At 45.9% G+C, this 22,902-nt stretch overlaps 1 protein-coding gene across 2 annotated transcripts in view; it reads right to left on the reverse strand.

The window, feature by feature from the left end:
• Nucleotides 1-1,936: 1,936 nt before the first annotated feature.
• STUM (stum, mechanosensory transduction mediator homolog) overlaps nt 1,937-22,902 on the reverse strand; it is a 36,586-nt gene continuing 15,620 nt past the window's right edge. Inside the window, exons 2-4 of one of the 2 annotated variants that reach the window (XM_031596741.2) lie at nt 9,738-9,917; nt 3,301-4,221; nt 1,937-2,268 (exon numbers count right to left, since the gene is read on the reverse strand). In XM_031596741.2, the coding sequence (XP_031452601.1) occupies nt 4,187-4,221; nt 9,738-9,917 (215 nt within the window). In that variant the 3' untranslated portion in view covers nt 1,937-2,268; nt 3,301-4,186. The remainder of the gene's footprint in view (nt 2,269-3,300; nt 4,222-9,737; nt 9,918-22,902) is intronic. The other variant, XM_031596725.2, reaches the window with a different exon arrangement.

Genomic DNA, 22,902 nt, shown 5'->3' on the forward strand with positions numbered 1-22,902 from the left:
CTGGTGAGGTCCAGCAGCCCGGGAAGGTGCCTGTGTTTGGGAGGGGGCTGGTTTCCATGTCCTTACCTGTGTGTGCAATGTGCCTGGTGTGGAGCAGCTGTGGAGTAAAGGGAAGGGTCACTGCTGCTCTTGGACAGTGGTATCCAGAAAGGGACTTCTCCTCAGTCAAAATACCCAGTTGCATTTTGGTGGGCTGTCAGCCCTGTAGGACCTCCTCCAAGCAGAACTCCCCAGCTGAGAACTCCCCAGCTGATGCACCCGGCAGGGACCCCATCGCAACCCCACCATGATAACTTCATACCCTCCCCAGAGCCCACCTGCCCAGAGGCACCGGCTCACATATGGGAATGTGACCAGAGTTGTTTCAAAGTGCAAAGATTGCAGAGAAGACCGAGGTGAGACAGCACCCCGCCAGCTACAGGCCGGGCTTTGCTCTCACTGTGTCAGCAGCACAGAGATGGCCACACTGAAGTTAGGACCCCAGCCAGGCCTCTGCTGCCCCATGGAAAGAAATCTCATCTAAATTCAGGCCTGGTAGAGTTTCTCTGGGCTACATAAAGAGAGTGTGTTTCATTCCAGCTGTACAGCAATAGAATATATTTAACTTAAAAAAAAAAAAAAAGAGAGAGAGAGAGAGAGAATGAGAGAGAAAAAATCCACAGTATCAAAACACAGCACATCACAACCAGTTGGCAAGATCAGTGGGAACACAAGCCCTCCTCCATGACTGCAGGGGTCAGGTCAGGCACCAACACAGAAACAGAATGCAGGCTGAATGTCAGGGCACCAGCACCAACTCCATATAGGGAGCAGATGATGCACACAGGCATCAGTTCCCTCCTCACTAGGGCAGAAGCATACCAAGAGAGTGCTGCTGCCCTCTGGGTGAGTGCAGGGAGAGGTCACAAATAGATAATGGGGAAGAAGGATTGGTGGTAGGTGGTATGGGCAACTGCTGGGCTTGTTGCAACAATCCCAGCTCATCTGGTGCCATGGTCACTTGGGATGGTATGCAGGTAGACTGGAAACGCTGCGTTCCAGGTAGGAAAATTAATCCCCAAACTGTCTGAAAGTGAGTTGTGTACGCACAGAGAAACCTCAGCTGGGAATCACAGGGGTGCATTGCCACTGAGCACCTGGGAGAAGCCTCCACTTTAAGCTGGAAGGAACATTAGGTCTGTCTGCATTTATGGCTCTTCTTGGGCCATTCTGAGTGCCAGTGTTGACATGTAGAAAGTGTTGTTCAGACTGAATAGCTCAAAAAAGAAGTGTATCTGTGGGACAAAGCCCGGTGCAATGCCCCCATGGTGCTGTGCAGCGGTAGGGTGAGAGGAGGCTCTGCTGGCTGAGCACGTGCGTGGGTCATCCCGAAAAGGAGAGAATGCAACACCAGGACGGAACAAAGCTGCCCCTGAAGAGTATCGGCCCTGTGAATCTTCCTGTGTGGGTTTCCTGGAGGCGGAGCTCTGCGTTACACCTCCCGCAGCGCAGAGGCTGTGCCAAGGAGCAGCGTCCAGCAAAAGGTCGTTAGTGAAATGTGTGGCAGCTGATGCACATGGGGAGGAACATGCAGCTTTCTTGGGATTTGGGCAGGACAGCGAGCATTTTCCACAGCCCTTTTTCTATGATAAGTACAGAACTGACAACACCAACAAATTCATCAACATTTCCACGCTCTCCCCATTGCAGTGCTTCAGCTGTGAAGCTACACGATGACTCACCACAAATCCAGAGAAGTGTTTGGTTTGGTCTCTACCTGACAGTGCTTCCCGACAAGCAGTAAAGCAGCATTTCAGCCTGGCTGAAATTGTTTCATTGCAGCCCTTTTTGGAAAACCTGGTTTTCACAATCAGGAAAGAGCAGCAGAAAATAGTCTGTTGCTGGCTGGTGGTGGCAAAGCAGTTGCAGTCTTCATCAGTTACTATTGCTCTTTAGCTGTAATACTTGCACCTATAACATTTATTCTTACAAAGCAAAGGATGATATGGAGCCAGCTCAGTGCCACACACTTGAATCCAGGTTGGCAGCTGGATTGTGTGCAGGGATCAACAAGAAGCACAGCCATAGCCTTCTCGTGTTTGCTGCACTATAACTATGAAGGGAGGCAGTAGGGGAGGCAGAGGGGAATATTCTGGTGGAAGCATCAGCTGACGTGTCCAGTGAGGAGGGGGTTGGGGCTTTGCTCCTGCAGGCACAAGTGAGACTTCCAGGATGCAATGTGCTCCCGCAGCAGGGGGGGAATGAAGGTGCTGGGTGATTCTTCTGGCCCTAAAAAAATAATAATGAAAAACACTGCTTAGAAGAGGGAGCTTCAGAGCAGTATTTATAGCTGTGCTTTCATTGCATTGCTTTTCTCAACAGTGTGTGAGCTGTGGTTCTCACCCCTGTGCAGGTGGGGATTTTACAGCTCTACCCCATAAATGCCTTCTCTCCTTTGATAAGATCTGCTCACCTCTGTGCTGAAGGGAACTGCAGGCCAGGGGCCATGCCCCAGGGAGATGTGAACTCAGGCTTCAGCACTGTCTCAGCCCTGCTGCTGTTCCAGCTGGGCTGCAGTGAGTGGGGTGAAAGAAGGACAGGAGCCTTGGGACACACAGCATATCAGTGGCAAAGTTCAAGCTATCCTGACTCCAGCCCTCAGCTTGTTCCTCCCATACCTCACAACTGCTCCTGGTCTCCTGCAGCGCTCCCAAAAAGAGCAGTTTTTACTGCAGCAGAGGAGTGGGCCACTGAATATTCATATGCTTCTGCAAATGAATTCATCCTTGTGGGCACTGAAACACATTGTTCCTGGATGATACTTGGCTGTTTTCTTGCTGCCCCTGTTTCAAACCTTGGGAAGGGCTTTTGCAACTTAAGGGTTTATCTGGCTGCAGGGTGATCCTGAGGAACTTATCTCTTGGCTGTAGAGCAGGCTGCTCCCTGGTCACTTCTTTCCCAGCGCAACTCACAGCTCATTCATTTGGCATGGATTCCCCAAGCACTGCTGCTGTGCACAGCATCCAGGTGGGACAGCTGTGCTGCCCTTCCTCCTCAGCACACCCAGGCCCAGATTAACAAGCAGCAGCAGTTGACACCTGTCTTCCCAAGAACCACTTCACTGCTGCCTGCAGGTGGAGAGGCTTACTGTGAATAGCTGGACCTGTGGAATATCAGTTTACATTTAACCTGAGGGCTCTTTCATAAAACCATTTTCTCCTTGTTTGTACCTTATTCTCTTGCTAGTCACATGCCTGAAAGCCACAGGCCTCAGACCACAGGCAGCACAGGATGTGTGATCCCCACGCTCCATGCACTTACCCCAGGTAGCAGAGCAGAGCCGCAGTGTCAGTCGGTACCGTGGGTTGCACTGCAGGGATCCGTTTTCAAAGCAAAGAGACACTGCCAGCACATCCCTTCCAGGGGCAGGGGAGGAAAAGCCTTTACAGCAGGAGCTTTTGGCAGCTTGGGGTGCCTGCCCACTGCTAGCAGGAGCCTCCTGGGGCCGGTGGGGGCAGGTGCTTGCATGTTGCCAATGGATTGAAGGAGGGAATAGCCCAATTCAGTTCAGCAGTACAACACAATTTACAGAGAACACATTTCTCAAGACGTTTGCAATGATATAGCTTCGCCAAGCATCATAAATACACAGCAGAGGAGGCTGGGCTGAGCCCTTTGTTGCCACGAAGCAGTCAAGAATGGCTTCTTGGAGGGGAAAAATTGTACAACTTGTTTGCTTTTACAGACTGTACATGTACCTATTAATAGCTCCTTGGCATTTGATGTTCACAGCTGGTTTTCTTTAACAGCAAGCGAAACAGGAGGCAGGATAGCTCTGGCCACTTCCTGCTGGGACAGCAGAGTGAAGCATCTCCCACCCCCTTGGTGCCACTGCCTGACTGGGTGCCACCTTGCCCAGGGGCCTTCCTCCTCTTGGCACCCTCCTCTTCCTCCTCCTTGGCCACCCATCGCTGGCTCGCTGGGGCCAGTCCCAAGGTGCGATGCGCTCGCCCCATCTCTGCTGCTCAGTCAGTGCAAGTCTCCCTCGGGTGCTCGGTACCGCCGCTCCGCTGGACAGGCAGGTGGACCGGGGGCAGGCACAAAACAAAAGGAAGAAGAGAGACAAAGGGTAATGAGAAGGTCCGTGGCCCACAGCTGCCCAAGGAAATCGCTCGCCGTGTTTCTCTGAACATACTTGTCTCAGCCACTACAGCTGCTGTGGGATTCCCTGCTCCTTGGAGCCTGTGAGGAGGGGGGGAAGGGAACATGGTTAGTGCTAGTCCCTAAGGAGGACCCTCAGTGTGGCCTGCAGCCAGCTGTACCAGGAGCCTGGGATACCCCTGTGAGGAGACCAGGGGCTGCCACCTCCCTGCTGCTGGGAAGGGGGACGGCGTGCTGCCCCTTTTCACCATGGGCACAGCCACCTGAGCACACAGCCCTGCAGACGCTGGCAGCAGGCACAGTGCCCGGCTTTGCTTCTGTGAGGGGCTCCAGAGTGCTGTGGGTACCTGTGGCTGCAGAGTAAGTAACCTCAGTCCTTCACAGTCTCTCGCTGCCTCATTAGCCATTCGCTTTGCTTCAGACCAGCAGAATGAGGTGCTTCGGTCAGGGCACATCAGCAGCGGGGAAAATGGAGCTTTTCAGTAGCAAATTCAGTGCACGTCACCACCAAGGTGTGTACAAATCACACCTGCAAGGGCTCGAGTGTCCTGTCCTATTCACCATGGCTCCTTGGGGCCAGGGCCCCACTGCTTGCTGTTTGTGCAGCCTTGCCTTTAATAAGATATGATAGAATTCCCTTCAGGCTTGCAACTGGTTGGAAGCCAACTGCAATGGCAGAGCTTTTTTCTCTCTTTACATGACCAGAGTAAGCTAAATGAGCTCTCCTATGCTAAATTTAGTTATGAAAATACTAATCTGTCTTATGAAATAGTTTATATGGGAAAACAGCTACCGCACTCATAATGTAACAATTATTTTGTGCAAAGTAGTGCTCTGTTAGTGCGCCTGTGCAGCGACAGTTGAGGCAGTTTGGTAAAGCAGACAGCTCCAACACCAGCATCTGGGCCCCGAATCAACAACGTAACCTCGTTTACTTGAAACTGCACTTCTGTAAGTCATTACCAACTTGTGTTTAGAAGCAAAAGGCAACCGATCTGCAAACAAACTGTCTTACCAACAACCTCCCTGTGACTGTGCCCCTGCTCAGGGTTCTCTGAAACCAGAGCAGTGTGCTCTGGCGGTGTCCTCAAGGCACCAGAAAATGTTTTGATCCGGGTTTGTCTTACAGCACTGGGATTTGTGGGCACCCTGCTCTCAGGATGGGGTTGCTGTCCCCACATCCACTGGGACAGCCACAGGACAGACAGAGACAGACACACAGACACAGCTGGATGTCAGCTGGGATCGAGCAGCACCTGCCCCAGCCAGGCCTGATCTCCTCCTCCCAGACAGGTGCTGCTGCTGCCCTGGGGTTCAAGGCTGAGGAGGAGGAACAGAAACAAACTTACCTTGTGAAACTTTGATGGTGAACAAAAGGAGGCAAAGGAACATGAAAGAAAGAGAGAGGGAGAAATGTAACTGTAGACAATATATCCAAAACACATGAAGAACCAGAAAAGAATGGATAAATCAAGGCTGTGGAGTGAACAGAGAACATCTGCTCTACAACCAAACATTCAGACCAGGGCAAAACCTCTTCAAGGCTCTATTTATCTGAGATCTTTGTGTTTGAATTGGATTGTTTTTGTTTTGGGTTCTTGTTTAGAGAGCATAGGGGAATGCTCCTCTGTTTTTGAGGTTCCTGTCCCTAAGCTGAACTCCTCTGAGGCCAAGAGGTGACACTGCTTCTCCTCAGTGGCACTGCCATTGCATGGGCTGGATAGAAAAGGAAAGGTCTAAAAGATGGCATGTGCCATGCACTGTTCATAGTCCTACAGCCAGGAAAACTACACCTGATGGATTATCTCCAGGCTGGCTGCTAAGTTTGCTCGTACCCACAGGCAACATATGTGAGTGCTGTCTATCTTGGCCTGGCTGGCTACTGCTGGGTACTGCTGGCTAGGGCTGGACCTAGTATTCAACAACTACAGTATAGTCTACCACTGCAGCATCTGGTAGAAAAGCACAACAAACATTATTTCACCCACCTACCTTGGGCACTGTCTGGGGTACAGCTCTATTTAGATTAAAAAAAAAAAAAAAGGATCTAAGTAAGCAATTGCCCTTCAGAATTTGCTCCATTTCATAGATGGTCACCAGCCATTTGAGGACTCTGTTCTTCTGAGTCTCTCAAACACTTTCCATTCTCTTTTTTCACCAAAGCAACTGCAGAACCCACCCTGGGATGGGCCCTGTATGGAGATGATGAGCCTTGGTAACAGCCAAAGTCAATGGGTGCCAAATGTACAGAGCAGTTACCGTGCAATCATCTGCTGCTTATGGCAAGGTCTAAACAACACAATTAGCAAAAGAGTGACGAATGGGCAGTATGAGCACAGGTAATTTCTTGCTACTGGATGTCTGTGAATCTTTGAGAGGCTGAGGGTTGCTGCAGCAAGAGTCCCCATCATCTGAGTCCGCAGGTGATAGTGCCTTCACTCACCTAACTGAGAGGGCAGAAGTGGAGTGAGAGCCCTCTCACTCCTTCAAAGACCATGTTTGACTTCTGGGCTGTGTTCATTAGACGTGCAACAATGCCTGGACAAATATTCCCTGACTTCTGTCTCCTGAGCCAGAAGGGACTCAGGAAGGGCACAGTGCTGCTGTTGCCCATGAGATATCTGTGAGTTACTGCAGGGAGGTGAGTCCAGCTTATTATTTTTTTGCAAAAGAATTAGGGGCTTCTTTTCCATCTCCCTTTACTTTCAGATAGCAGGTAAAACAAAGAGCTCTTCCCAAAGCCATCTGGTAATGTTTTTCACGCCATTTCTTCAGTTTGTCAGGGTCCCACCTGAACCCTGCCCCTGCTGCTTGCCCACACCATCATCCAGTTCTGAATGAGAATACTGAGCAGAACTAGTTTCAGGAGGGGCCACAAAACATCTCTCTTTGTAGCTTCAATTTCAGGATGAATTAAAGAAAAACGTATTCAGAGAACTGCTCTCAAATCTTTCACACAGACCACATCTCTTGGCCTGCTTGGAATAGTGCTGTGTGACACAATGTCCATGCCTGAAAGTCAAGATGTCTGTCTGATCATCTTCTCAATTCACAAAATGAATTCCTCTGCCACAGAAGGGAATGAGGCCAGTTTGACACAGCTTGTTCTTGACACAACCAGGCTCTTGCTTTATTTCTTTTTATTTCCTAAATGCATGCAAGTCATCCATTTGATTATTTGTTCCAGGAACTGAAGTATACCTGACTGACTTATAATTCTTCTCATTTTCTCCCTCATTAAAGACAGACAGCATGACATTATCCTCAATGCTCTCCTCTTGGACAAGGCTCCAGCAGGACTCCTCTCTCAGTGGCTGAGAATGAGGGAGCCTTAGGAAGGGGAGAACTGCAACCAGCCTCCCTGGTTGCTGCCCAGCGCTCTGCCAACCAACAACACAAGCATGCTTTGCAGCACAGGCTCTGCCTGGAGCCTGTCAGAAAGGAACTGATCCCCCACTGCATGGAAATCCAGAGCACAAGCCCTCCAGCACATTTGTCTGGGATATCACATGCTTAGATTGAGCTTTAGCCCACCAAAAATCCCATCATGGGGATGCACGGGCTCAGCCATTTAATGGTGAGGAAAAGTAGAGGTGGGCATTGCTTCAGCATCTTCTAACTCCTCCCCAGCCAAATGCAGACTCAAGTTTCAACAGTTTATAGCTTTATCCCAGTGCAGAACAAATCACAAACAACTTTTTTTCTCCTTTTAAGCAAACCAAACCCAACCAAAGCAAACGATTTTGCGTAGCAGTATTTTTAGATGAAATATCTTATTTCTTGCACTTGAAACCTTGTTTCATTTTTTAATGACTCTGTTTTGGTGGAGTTTGGTTTTGTTTTCTTTTGTTTCAACATGAAAACAGACAAAAAAACCCAAACCATTTCACTTCATCCCTGGCATGCTGTTTGATTCAAGGGAGCACAACAGATCACTTCTGTTTTCTGCTTTGACTGGAAAACTACATTTTTTTTTATCCTCCATTAACCAAGAGCTGCTTTACTTATCCATGATTTCCTCTGTATTGTAAAGAAGCTTAAAATCTAACTATTTAATGAGGCAGCAAGAAACTGCTGAGGGCTGCAACTTGTTGGGTTATATAGAGCTGGTTCTCATGAAGCACATAGGTTCTGCTTGCCCTTCTAGCAGAGGGAACCAGATGAAGCTGTAATTTTTTCCCTGGCAATCAACCTGGAAAATCAGGTGGAGCCTCCTTAAAGTCAGCTCTCTGCTCAGCTTACCTGTGGCTGTGCCATACACAAGCAGGACTATAGAGAAAGGTAAGTCACAGTTTTAACTGCAGCTCTTTAAACAGGCGCTTGCCACTGCGAAACTGGTTTTGCCGGCAGTGCAAAGTGTGGGTACAAACACTGAATGACCTGATCACACACAAATTGGGCAGGTTCCTAAAGCCATTCCACTGAAAAGGACTCATTCACATTTTATCCTCAGCAGTAGCTCAGGCTACCCCCTGACACACAGGTGCGTCTGAGATGAAACCTGGCAGCTGGTTTGCACAGGAAAGCAAAGTGTAGTGCTGCCTGTGTCCTGAGGAAAGCCTTTTGTTTCACTGGCATTTGAGTTTTTTACAACACTTTGCTCTGTGTGGGGATCTCCCTGAACTCAGCCTGCAAACTGAGGCTGGCTCAGAAAGCAGCAGATGGCTTGGTAAGTGGGCTTAACCCATGGGTTTGGCAGCTGAAGATGTGCCTGGTCTCCTGCTGTCCTTTCAGTTCCACTCCTTTCGTTGTTTTGCAGATCCTGGGAGTTTCCTGAGATCCCCCTTCCTGCTCCAGCAGAGGTCAACAGAGATGACCACGTGGAGCCCTTTCAAACAAAATGGCAAAAGCTGATGCTAAGATATTCTCCTTCAGAAGTAGCTACTTCTATTCTCCGTTGTGTGATTGGAAATGATCCACCAGTCAAAGTCTTTAGCAGGTAAAGTGACAGAGTTTCGGTTCTCGAGTAGTAATATGTGGTTAACCAGCTGGATGACCTAACTTCAATGAAAGACTCTTCTCCCCCCAGACTCATGTGTCATATCCTTAAAGGGCAAAGTAGAGTTCCTTCCAGGAATAGCTCAGCAGTCCAGTCCAGCCTAAGAACTTGATGAGACATAAAAAAGTGCCTTTGGATAAATGAATTTAGGGAAGATGGAAGGTCCTAGAGCATCCCCAGGGCTTTTCTTACAGACTGACATTGTGGGAGAGGTGCAGCCGTGCAGCCGGGGGGCCGTGAAGGAAGAAGGTCTTTCCAGTTCAAAACCATATACCAATGCAACCAGAGAGGAAGGACTCCAGATAACAGAGCTTGCAGTGCTGAAGTCCTCTGAAGTCCTCACCCCTTCTTGCATTTTTTATGTTTTAGGAAGGACCAAAAGATGCTAAACTGCATGGTGAGATGGCAGCCTCTCATCCAGACAAGCAACAGGGCAGCCTGGGTATAAACGTCCCTAACCACTCCCACAAGTTTCTCACCAACTTGCAGAGCCCAATCTGTGGCTCTTGCACCCTACAGAGCTGTGAGGGGACTGCAGGGGCATTAGTTGTGTCCTAGCAACATAAGGCAGATGGAATGGATGTTGCACTGTACTTACTTGCAAGAATGACCATGTCCATTCCCCAGAATATACTCATAATCCAGCCGACCATCACAATTGCTGTCAGGATCTGGATCAATGCAGCAGCAATGTTCAGCCAGAAGACACAGCATATGTGCCTGTCAGGGAGGTCAGTCCGGGCTCCACACAGCACAGTGAAAGCTGATACAAATGTTCCTACGGAGAAAGTAGCCAAAAAACATAGTGAAGCTATAGATTCATGCCAGATTTCACAGAATCACAGAATTGCCAGGGTTGGAAGGGACCTCAAGGATCATGAATCTCCAACCCCCCAGCCACATGCAGGGCCACCAACCATCCCACCTAATGCTAGACCAGGCTGCCCAGGGCCCCATCCAATCTGGCCTTGAACACCTCCAGGGATGGGGCATCCACAACCTCCCTGGGCAGCCTGTTCCAGCACCTCACCACTCTCTCTGTAAAGAATTTCCCCCTGACATCCAACCTAAATCTCCCTTCCCTCAGCTTAAAACCATTTCCCCTTGTCCTGCTGTAACTCACCCTTTCAAAGAGTTGATTCCCCTCCTGTTTGTAGGCTCCCTTTAGGTACTGAAAGGCTGCAATGAGGTCACCCCGCAGCCTTCTTTTCTCCAGGCTGAACAAACCCAGCTCTTTCAGCCTGTCCTCATAGGGGAGGTGCTCCAGTCCCCTGATCATCTTCATGGCTCCTCTGGACCCTCTCCAACAGCTCCCTGTCTTTCTTGTACTGGGGGCTCCAGACCTGGATGCAGTATTCCAGATGGGGCCTCACAAGAGCAGAGTAGAGGGGAACAATCACCTCTCTGTCCCTGCTGGCCACCCCTCTTTTGATGGAGCCCAGGATCCCATTTGCCTTCCGAGCCACAAGGGCACACTGCTGGCTCATGTTAAGTTTTTCATCTATCAAGACCCCCAGGTCCTTCTCCACAGGGCTGCTCTCAAGGACTGCTCCTTCCAGTCTGTAGGGATGCCTGGAGATTTCTTCCTCTAAACCCACTTTTCAGAGCATCTTGCTCTACATTTCTGTAGTGGATCTGCAAACACTATACAAGAGGACAAATGGAGGCACATATTTTCTCCACAGAAGCTTTAAAAGGGAAATTTCTACCCAGACTTACAGCACTACTGCCTGCACAAAGCAGTATGTCTCCAACATGTCCATGAAAATTCAGTCTGAGGTGTTCTCCTGAATACCTCTCCAGAAGGAGCATACCTTAAAAAAGGTGCTGCTGAGGCACTGCATAACGCTCCCCTGAGACACACACTGATACCTGGGAGTGTTTTAACAGAGTGGAAAAGGCTAAACTGATGTTCAGCACTGAGTGCTGCAGACCCTCCGGAGCCAAACTTCCAAAACTTCCACACACCCCCAAGATTTCCTAAAACAATTCAAATGAATAATAATGCATGTATGAAAGTAAAAGCTGGGGAGAAGGAGAACACACCAGAAATTACAAAGATTTTCCCTGCATTTAGCCCATTGGATGAGCCTGAGCATTTATTTGCAGCTAATGTTCTGTTTCCATGGATAGCTGAAAGTACAGTTTGGGGAGGCCTGAAGGACCCACAGCCAATCTGCAGCAACACACAGCATCTGCAAAGGACAGAAGAAACTGCTACTGACACCTATTGCGTATGAGCTGCTGGTCAGGAGATTGCATTCTCTGATCTAAATATGCATTTCAACTATCATTATACATTGTCTTTCTATTTTTTTAGGTCTAAATACAGCATTGCCAAGGTAGGTACAAAGGTGTGTGGTTTGTGCTGGATAACCCAGATCTCTGAAAGTTTCTTTGGTGATTATTTGGAATTACAAACCCTGCAGAACAATGTCCAGTGGTTTTTAAGAACTTGCTCTTTTCTCTTTGCAAGAGCAGAAGCATTGAATGACCTTTGAGATGTGAGTGAGTAAGCTCATCTTTGATGTACACCGATGCCTTACTGAACTTTTGGGAAGGAGGGAGTCACTTGGCTTGGATGCAGATGGCAGGAAACACTCAGCTTGCATTAGTCCTGCAGACTGCAGCGGCCAGACAGAGCAGGAGGTTCTGCTTAGGAGCAAAACAGCACTGTCCTGCCCTGCCAGGATGGTAGGACAGATGCTCTCTGCTGCTGCTGTCATCTCAGTGGGTCACAAGGAGAACAGGCAGTTAGCATGGTAGGAAGGCTGCCCGCAGCTTATTTTTAATCTCACCATCTTCTGCAGCCTTCAGCTCCAGCACACTCCTAAACCCCACCAGCTCCCCAAACCAACATGCCTTCTTGCCACTGGTCTCTCATCCTCCCACCCGCTCAGTGCTGCAGCCAGCACACAGCAGCCATGCCGCAGCATTGCAGCAAGGCACAGTAGGAGGCAGCCCTGCAACCCAGCACTGCTGGGCTGGGAAGAAGAAAAGGGGGCATGGCTTTAATCCCAAAGGGTGTTACATCAGCCTCCCTGCCACTTGCTGACAGAGAGGTCTGTTGTTTGCTCGCTAGCTTTGGCAACTTCCATGTGGGATCTGAGTGACGTGGCTTAGTGGACATGGTGGACTAAGTTAACTTAGTGCTCTTTCCAACCTTAATGATTCTATGATCATGATTATCCCAGATCTCTGTCCTGCTTTCCCCACCTAATTTTCTCTCATAGCTTCTTCAAAGTAGGAGGACTGGAATATTCCCCAGTGCATCTGAAACAGTTCTCTGCAGAGTTACAGTGTAGCACAATCTGGGATTAAACAGGGCAGGATTGAGGCAGGGTCAGGAACTGGGTGTTCATGTCTTCCCATCAGGATGCTAAATAATGCCAAATGGCAATGCATTTCTGTTTTTAAAATGAAAATCCGTTCTTCTCACCTTACCTTTGCTCTTCCAAGATGTGTTACAAAAAAAGGTTGTAAATGAGCAATAACTCTTAAGAAACAGCTTCAATTCCTTCCAGTGAAGCTTTTAATATTTTTATATCATTAGAGTGAGGTGCTGAATTAGCTGATGAGTCCCTTACCTACAGCAGTGACTAAGCTAATCATATCCAATCCCGTTCCAAAAGGAAGAAAGCAAAAAGGGCGGATAGGTGTCCGTGTCTGGAGGGAGAACTGATACAGCAATTGGGGTTTTCTCAGGAGCCTTGCCCTCTGGGTTCCCATTCAGACCACTTTCCTGCTCATGGGAGCCAATGCATTTTCTTCACTAGTTATGATTAATTAACATCTGGGAGGTGGTTGGCATTTTTAAATCAAGAATTGAGACAAGCCAGCAGATACAAAAAGGAAGCAGCCTTCTTCTAGTCAACATAGTTTCTTTCTGAGGAAAAGCATTTTACCTATGTTGCACCAAAGCTGGAGAAAATGCACTTCTCTAGCCTCAGCTTCACTTCAAAACATGAGGCAGAAGGAAGTCTTAAACATATTTCCCTTCCAGAAATTCTCTTGGCTCCACATTTCCAAATATGGTAGAGTTTCCAACTGGAAGCACATTCTTGAAGAGGAGGAAGAGAAGCTGCATCTGCTGATACTGTGTAACCACACTAGCTAGGGCACCCTGCCTTCACCTCCCTGTCCCAGTTGAGGGGTACCCACAGCCTGTAACCTAAAAACGTAGTGAGAAATCTGTAACTGGGATTATGTTGGCCAGTTAAACAAGCTATCCAAAAAGATCTCAGGCTGTGAATGTAACAAGTGAACACAAACTGCTAAGGCTGCAAGCAAATGAAAACTAAAAGTCTCTACAGCCGTGCCAGCATAACATGAGATAAGTAAGTGATATGAAGCATTTCTCATATCTACCCAACAGAAAATAGCCCAAACCCGGTGCAATCTGGCATTACTCTAAACCATGTGCTTTCTCTATTTAGCTCTGAGTAGGAGCTGACTGCACTAACAGACATGGTTTGCTTTGTTCCATGGGTGGGAAACAACAGGATAACTCAGAAACTGAGGTTGTGGGCAGGCTGGAGTTAGGGCCAGGGCTGAACAGAGACACCTAGCACATTAAGATTTTTTTTTTCTTTTTTTCTTTTTCTGTATCAGGAGAAAATTCTCAATGAGGACAACACACCCTATGAATATCTGCACCAGCAGGGGAAGACAGAAGATCCATGAATTGCTGGTTTTCTGGGTCCTATGCTGAGTAGTAAGTGAATCATGCATTGACACAACCACTGTGGGGACAGAGGGGAGGTTGTGGAGAAAGGACATCACATGCCACATAGCAAGTCTGTAAACTTAGCTAAAGGGCATCAAAGCTCATTGCAAGCACTTGGATGAGCCAAACAGCTTGCCTGGAACTAGCAGTCTGTAAGTGCACACAGCTGGGCTGCTGCAGAGATATCAGAAGGAAGTGGGCTTCCATTCTGAAGCAGCTGTAGACTCCACCAAGAAGGGAAAGACAAATGAGCATAGCACACACAGCTGCTGCTAGTCAAGCTCCTTACCCCACAAAAGTGTGAAGGTTGAAGCTAGAGAGGGATTGAAGAAATACATTTTCCTTTCCCCTTAAGCTTGAGAGCTATATAAGATCATCTCTTGTATTACTATGAGGAAACAGGGTGGTAAGTAGCTTTTTTTCTGGTTTCTGAAAGGGAACAAACAACCCATGTTTTGACTGAGGATCTGGAGCAAGGCTCCAGGATGTGTGCAGCTGCTAGTAAGCACAAGTACAGGGAGGGAGAATAGGGAGAGGAACGGCATCTGAGGTATCTGTGGGAACAAGGAAGGCTGCAGGATCGATGGTGGGAGATGTAATTAACGAGTGTGTCTTTTGTGGGGGACGAGAGATAACTGTATTGTGCCAGGGGAGTGCTCTGTGTGGGGACATGTCTAATGTGCCTTTGAATTTTTTAAGTAAAATGATTATTAGCTGTCATTAAACAACGTTGGCAGGTGTATGAGGCAGATGTTGTGGATTTGCTGAAAAAGAGATTTGCTGCTGCTTGCTTGGGTAGGCCAGAAAAATAGCACAAAATGAATAATAAGTTTTGCAGTTTGCTTGGTGTTACAGTGACTGTATTATCTACTGTTTGAGATATCTGGGGGTCCTGAATGGCCTGAACTCATTTTATACCCTAGTTTGTAAGGAATCATTTCAGGTGGGGAGGCCTCTCATCATTGGTGGCACCAATTACAATCTTCATCTGTAACCCTCTGGATCATGATGAGGGAAAGGGAGCTATTAAAACTTGCAGCTGTCTGTATAGAAAAGACTGCTCAAACCAATGTGCCCATGGCCTTCTCAGCACTAAGTGACCTGGGAGCACTGAAGCATTCCTGTAGCCACTATGGTCTGTTGTTAGTGCTCAGCCCAGGGCACAGAGATCACCACATGTGCAGCAGTTCTTCCCCCATTAGTGGGTGCTGGATGGGCTTCTTTTGGTGTCTAAAGAAAGTAGAAGTGGCAAGACTGCAATGTGAGGCTGCAGCATCAATGAAATGTGGGAGTTGCCTGCAAGATGATATGTAAACTGAGTGTCCGTGGTATTCAATAAGTCCTTCTCCTTGCAATTCATTTCAGCCTTGGAATTAATGTAGGGCTCAATGCAATTATCCCCTTTTCTTCTATAATTAAAGGTATTTTAGCCTAGTACTTTGAAAGCAAGCCTGCATACAGTGAAAAGGGGCTAGAACAGATGGGTGGCTTTCTCAGTTTGAGAGGGGAGAAGAGTAGAACCCATGGGCTGCTTAAAATAGTAACAGGTTTGCTTGGTCCTAGTCAGCACCTTTTAGAACTGAAAATCCCAATCCCAAAATTCACAGGCCAAGCATAATGAACAATGAGTAAGTAATGCTGTGGCCACGAGCTGTCATGGGGGAAATCAATGACCTGAAGATACCTGGTGGCAAAGTGGTTCATGGCAAATGCCAGCTGTCATGGGCAGCACTGCATGCAGAACCCAGGCAAGGAAACCAGGAGTGGTGGAGTAGGAGAGGGAGAAGAGGAAAGAGTGGAGGCAGGCAAACGTGACAGAGCCTAGATGTTGCCATGGAGAGCAGCTGATGAATTTTCCTCTGTGGCCTGCTATTAAAAATGTATTGCTGAGCTTCTGTCAGCATGTTTTTTGTTTTTCTCCTTCCGTATAGGAAGGGCACTTGAAGTGAATTCTGACTCTGTACGGTCCTCCTGGACTCACTGTGGACAGAAGTATACAGTAACTTGACAAGTGAAAGCTGGTGTTTGCAGTTCTTGTCTCCACAGAGTTTGTTGTGGCTCCGTCTGCACAAGGTGAGCTTGATGAAGAGTTTGCTTTTTGGTATCCCTAACTATATGAAAAGTGCCAGGTGCACCCCAAAAAGTTGTATGTTCATGACTGATTGTAAGTGCTTCACCATGTTGTAATGCCAGCTCGTGCTTTGTGCCCGTTTTATTAGAAGGTTTGTGTCATGTGGTCTGAACAGACTTGACAGTGTTTATGTAGCATCTACAGCAGACAGCCCACGTGCAAGATAGCTCTGCTTTTGTATCAAAAATGAGAGTTTTTTTCTCATTTTTAATCTTTTGCAAAAAAATAAAACTCTGCCTTTTCAGTAGAGCTAACAGAAACTTTCAAAAACAGGCTGCAACCAACTTTCATCAGTGGCTTTCCTGTTTGTTTTCATTAATTCTGCTACATTCTCAACACTTAAAAACAACTGTCTTAATCAGTAAGACTTTTCAAACTCCTGTATTATCATATTGTTTAGTTCTGTTAGCTTAATGCTTTAAATTAAGCCTGTGCTTGGGATACTTGAAACTGGAGCATTTCTACTGAACCGTGCTGCTGGGCTCTGCTGCGTAACCCTCAGCAGCAGAGTGCACCTCAGGCTCCTGCCAGAACTCTGCTGTTGAGCTGTGTGTGCCAGCTGTACCAGCCCAGATCTCAAACTAGCTTCCTCACTTTGATACAATGAAGTGGTCTTGGAACTGCCACTTCTATTTTGAATAGCACGTTATAATGGTTAAAACGACTGGAGAGAATTTGATTCCCAAAAGGAAAGGGGAGGTGAGGAATTGTAATCCCAGAATCATAGTGGTTGGAAGGGACTTCTGGAGGTCATCTAGTCTACCTCCCTGCTACAGCAGGCTCCCTGGAGCAGGCTGAACAGGAAAGTGTTGAGGTGGGTATTGAATGTCTCCAAAGAAGGGGAAAAAAAAAAAAAAAAAAAAAAAATTACTTAAGCTGTCCCCCACCATCTTCCCATCAGAAGAACAATCCTTTGCCATACTTCTAAGATAATGCACAGCAAGGAGAAATTCTTTGTCACTCTTAACTGATGCTCAGATCAACTCCAGAAACATAAATCTGTCACCCATTCCCATCTTCTTCCCGATGCAGTGCTAGCACCTTGCTAACAGTTCTCTTCATTTCCTACCATGTGTTGGCTTCTGTATGGGACACCTGAGAACACCTGGCTGCCCAAGTAGCACCATAGCTGCTGGGTACACCTGTTCTGCTGGTCGTGGTGGTACAAAGAGATGCTCTGCTGGATATAAGCAATTTGTAATGCGGGCACAGCCACCAATTCAGCAACAGCAGGTTGATCCTCATATATAAGACCTTGGCCTGTTTCTTATTCACAGCTAGACAGGTTTGGTGAAAGCTAATGCAGATCTCCAGTAGTGCTCTGCATTTTGAGGCACGCATTTGCAGGCAACAGGCTGTCTGCACATTACAGACAGGGAGGTCATGTCAGTTATTCCCCTGCCAGGGAAGGGAGCTGATATGAAAAGGACAGAGACAGTGCAGCCTTGCTTCTGCATGATGCTCGCTTTTTTAATTTTGCTAACGGAATTAGGAGAGGATTTTCCTCAATTTGCATCCTTATTAAGTATACCAGTATTGAGAGGAATAATGCAGTTGGCTTCCAATTATAACAATAAACGTACAAGAGAACAAAAGGCCTCACCAACTTTTCTGGCACAGGGCTCTTTGCTATGAGCTCTTCTGCCTTAAGTGGATGCAGTCATGCTGTTCTGTAACTTCAGTGAGCAGCTCTATTCTGTGGAAACAGCTATTCTCAGTTGTTTTTTTTTTCTGCTGCCATATAGAATTTCTTGTATTCATGTCATTCACTGTTAAGCTGGTTGTTTATTCCACTTTGCACTCCCATCTCTCCGTCCCAGCCATGCAGGAACATCAGGTTGTGCTTGGCCATGTCTCCCCCATTCCAGGTTGCTCTGCAACCACCCACTGCAGGAGCTCAGGATCCAAGTGCCAGAAGAACCAAGGAGATGGCAACAACCTTTCACTGAAATCTCTGATTTTAAAGATTATGATCTTAATTCACAATTCTCAAGCACCTCCTGAAATCACTTTTCAGTTTTCTTGATGTACAGCCAAAAACCAAGCAAACCTTGAGCCATTCAGTTTATTGCTATTGATATCAAAATAACTTGGATGTGTCTTTTCATCCAGAAGTTACCAGCCTTGAACATTCAAAAGCAGGCTCTCTGGAGATGGCCCCTCCTCATTTCAGAGTGGCCCTGAAAGCTGTAAGGAAAGCTTTTTGCTTTTCTCATACTTTCAGTTCCCAAAGAATCCTGAAAATAAAAGCTGTCTAATAGGGAAAAATAACAAGAAAAATGCAGTGATTTCACAAGAACTCTGAGAACGGCTCTCACCAATGACCTTAAGTTCATTCCTAATTTTCTATACCAGGGAAAGCTCTGTCTTGTCAGGCACAGAGCAGGAGTCAGGCGTCTGTGACATGAAATCTCAGCTTCTAGCATAAGGGTTCAAACAGACATTCTTACTGCACAAAGACAGATCAGATACTCTCTTGTTTTCCTACCTCTGCCTTCACACAGTTTAAATAAGTGCCAGTAATGTCCATCTCAGGGTGCTCCAATTCAGCAGCAGAAGAGCAACAGTTTAAGAGCACTTAAAGGTCCATCTGTCCTGTCTGTCTGTACTGAATGAAGCATCCACAGTTCAAAGCTAGTCTATACTCTTGTTGCCTCCCCCTCTGCTTTTCTGATAACTGCCTTGCAGCTAATTGAGCTCCTTGAAGCTACCTAACAGCAATTGCTCTGCTTGTGGAAGAACACATTAACTACTGCCGAGATGTACTGAGCAGTGAGTCTTGTCTTGCTGCAATACCCTGGAGTCCTTAACTGTGAAGACAAATCATGTTAATTAGGGACTACTAACACATAAGACAGAATTAATCTTGTTAGAAAGTTAGATGGGGAAACAGAGCAATTAGAGATTTTGCTACAGAACAAGATAGCTGAAATGGAGGTGTAATAAACTGCACCAGCCTCCAAAATCATGGCAAAGTAGAAGCCATCTTTTAAGCAGCAGAAGAATGTAGAACACAAACATGACACAGGTGTTTGGATGCCCGCAGTGATGACAGGAGACAGACACTTTTATACAGAAAACTCAGTGCATACATTTTGTGAGCTGAAGTGTCTCAAGTGGGGACTTAAAGACGACACGGTAGAGTTGCACTCTGTAGCCTGAATGTGTGGTCTTGCTCCCTGGAGTCTGAGATATGATTTGTGAGACCAGAATTCAATCCTAGCTTTGTTTATTCAGTCCTGCTCAAGTTTACTACCACTTGCCAACCAGTTCTGAATCTGTAGTTTCATTCCTGTAGTAGCATAATTAGGATGTTAATTTTACCACTTTCAATTGTTTCTTAACACATTTCCAAATAAGAACTCCCAAACTTTTTGAGGCTTCTTTACTTTTAATAAGTAAGATGATATGTGGTAAAGAAGCATCTGTTTAATTTCTGTTTTCTCCCTCCTCCCCATTTCAGTTCTCATACGTAGTAACCAAAGTAAAACTCTATTTTCCTAGCAGCCATCTCAAACTATCTTGATTTCTGCATGGGAACGGTTTCTTTCTCCAGAGTCATATCCTTTTGCCACCACAAAACTAACAGCTCTTGAACATAAGGCACTTAATGACTTTCAATTTATTCTTGAGGCGCCATTCTTGTTCTTAAACATCAGATGCAATTATTCCCATAGCAATTGGTACTCCCAAGGAGAAAGCATACGTTACTAATTATGCCAAAACAGGTGGATGTTAAGTACACAACTCCAGCCCTTCGATGTTGCCCTCTGGGTGCATGTGTGCTCGCATCTAACAGCTTCTGAGTGGAGGTTCCTCTCTTCTAAGTTGAATAGCACCTTATATCAAAGTGTGCTATTGCTTTAATAGAAATATTTAAAAGGAATATTGATTTGGATAAAATAATTCCTTCAGTATCTACCTACTCTTTCGTCTGAAAGCAAAGCTAATGGGAAGAACATTGCTTAGCTGAGCAGGCCAGAAAAGCAGATAAGCATCAGGTCCTGTTTGTGAGCTGAATTCTCTGCAAACAGCTCATGCCTCATTGCCAGCCACGATGCCTCCAGCATGGTGTGGGTATGCAACTTGCAGGATTTTGCATGGAGACTTTTCTAAGGATGTCTCTCAAACAAAACAATTCACTTGAATATGCCCCCTGGGTAACATCACCTCTAGGAATTCTTATATTCCCAACTTGAGGAACTGGTGACTGATTTACTGTCATTTAAGCTATAGGACAGACTTATTTTCCCCTTACAAAGCAACTTCTGATATTAACCATCTAGCCACGGGTATTTGTTATATGAAAATGCATAAACTTTTTCAAAATATAGCAAAGGTTTGAGTTTCAAGTACCTCAATGCAGCAAGTAATTATCCTGAGTGAAATAGGAAAAGTACTGCTTCATACAATAAATCAAGGATATCATTGTTCAGAGGTTAGAGAAAACTTGCATGGAGTGGGATATACTGAGGTAAGTGTTATATGGAGAGAAACTGGAAACTGTCATAGCTTTATCTGTCTTTTATTCTCTTCTTCTAATTCTCATGTTGAAAAGAAAGAAAGAAAGAAAAGAAAAGAAAGAAAGAAAGAAAGAAAGAAAGAAAGAAAGAAAGAAAGAAAGAAAGAAAGAAAGAGAAAGAAAGAAAGAAAGAAAGAAAGAAAGAGAGAAAGAGAATCTAATTTGGGCCCAGTTTAACCTCTGACCTAAACCCATTGCCACAGAGTCACACTGGGGATTAATTTGGATCACTGGGTCTAACCTGACCTTGCAGCAATTCAAAAGTGCAAACACCAGAAATGTTGTTCCTTTAGTCAACAGGCTGTGGAAACCATTGTCTGCTGTTCTCTGTGAAGCCGATGAATCAAATCCATATGTGAACTTGAAAAGGACTACCACAAACATGAATCCATGCAATTTGAGCAAAATTAGGAATTTGGTCGCGTATGCATGCAACACCATACATGTACAAAACATCAAATCCATCTCCTTTCCAAACCTTTTGACTTTGTGATGTACTGGAACAGCTCTGCGGGGCAACCCAGAGGTTGTACAGCTGTGAGAGCAGTTTTCCAGCTCCAGTAACCCTGCGGCTGATAATGCCTGGAGGCTTCTCTCCCTTTAGCTGAAGCCATGGCCATTAAGGTCTGCAGTGAATCTCGATGATTGTCAGGACCTCAGTTACACCTGCAGCGTTGCTGGCTCTTGACTGCTCTGGAGTCCATTAAGAGCTCTTTGCTCTTCAACATCTTGTCATCTGTCTTTGTCCTCTCTCATATCAAGTCATTATCTTTCTTTTCCTGCCTCACAGAGGCACAGACTGAGCTTCTGCCATTCTTTTCCCCTTGTTTTCTTCTCCCTCCAAACAAGCATTCTCTAAGCTTCATCCACACACAAGCCTTTTAAGTGCTATCTCTGTCTCTATGACAGTGACTCAAACTCCTACACCTTTGTAGGAGACATCCTTCCCTTTCTTTCTGCTATCTCTACTTGTGCATTCTCTTGTCTGAGCTGGAAGATGACAAAGTCCAACTCCATTTCTCTGCATGGTGAATGCATTTCACCAGTGACACCACCACCAAACTTTCCATCAATGAGGCTTGCAAGAGAAGAGGAAAGGAAGAGAATTTTGTGCTTAACTCCTCCCTCTCCTTTTCCTCTGCATTTAGGTCACACCAAATACTATTCCTTTTTCTCACACATCAACAAATTCAATCTTTTTGTTTCCTTATGTTTGCTTCAGTCACTGTGGCCTAGTCTCCAGTCACAGCTCTTTCACATACCATATCAAATGCATTCTAACACTTAGTTTCAGAGTTGATGAACATACATTGCTATTATCATGTATATATCCTGCAAATAGAACCCCTACCCCTGAATCAGGGATCTGTTTTGCTTTCTGTTTGACATGAGGTAATCTTTTGTAACAATTTATTTCTGCAGTTAATATGTCCCCATCTGTCTTAGGAATTTACACAAGCTAAATCCATTCATTCTTGCATGATTTATTTAAGACTAACAGGTAGGCCAGATTTCTTTTCTTCTGCATGTAGATAGCTGCATTTCTAACCACCAAACCCTCAGAAGGATGTATATTCTCCTGCCCAACATCAATGAATGATAGTTGAAAGACCACTGCTGGTGAACACAGCAGGGAGTCCATGCTTCTCCCTTTCCGCCTGTTACAGTCAGAAAGATTAGCACAGTAGAAAGGCAGTACAGGAGAGGAAAGGCAACAGTTCCCAAACACCCCCCAAATCCTTCCTCCACCTTAAAGCACGAGGTACTATGTGCTTTCTGAAAGGGTGAACCGCTGATACTGTTTCATCTCACTATTCTCTTCCTACCTACAAAATTCTTTACTCTTTAATGCTAATCCCCATGGGTTCCTTAAGTGTATTTCTACTCTCATTGTAGCTTCCTGCACTTAAGCATTAAATAACCCCATGTTTCTAGCTAAAGTAAATCACTTTTCTTCAGTTTTGAGACAAAGACATAGCATTTAATTTATTTTTTTTTTTTTTACAAAAAAGACTTTCAGTACAGTATTGTACAAAAGCGACAGTCTGACATTAGAGCTATTCTGCCATCTTCTATTGTGCCTGCAGTGGAAAAATAAGCAAGTATTTTTAGCTAACTATGCTACATAGGACAATTTGATAGCAGAAACCTGCTATTGTCATTCAAAGGAACATTTGTTCAACCAGATGCAGTTATGAAAAAATCACCTTTTACAATGAGTATTTTCTAGACAAAAATGTCTGTTTCACATGAAATCTAGAGATTTCAATGCATTGGGACCATATCACAAAGCAACAGCATCTTACTAAACTTTCCTTGGAGAGGAACCATCCTTGGTCCTTGAACAGGACCATCAGTGCTTGAGGCCATCAGAGCTACCCATA

Source organism: Phasianus colchicus, chromosome 2 (genome assembly GCF_987193195.1).
Source record: "Phasianus colchicus chromosome 2, bPhaCol1.hap1.1, whole genome shotgun sequence".
Lineage (NCBI taxonomy): Eukaryota > Metazoa > Chordata > Aves > Galliformes > Phasianidae > Phasianus > Phasianus colchicus.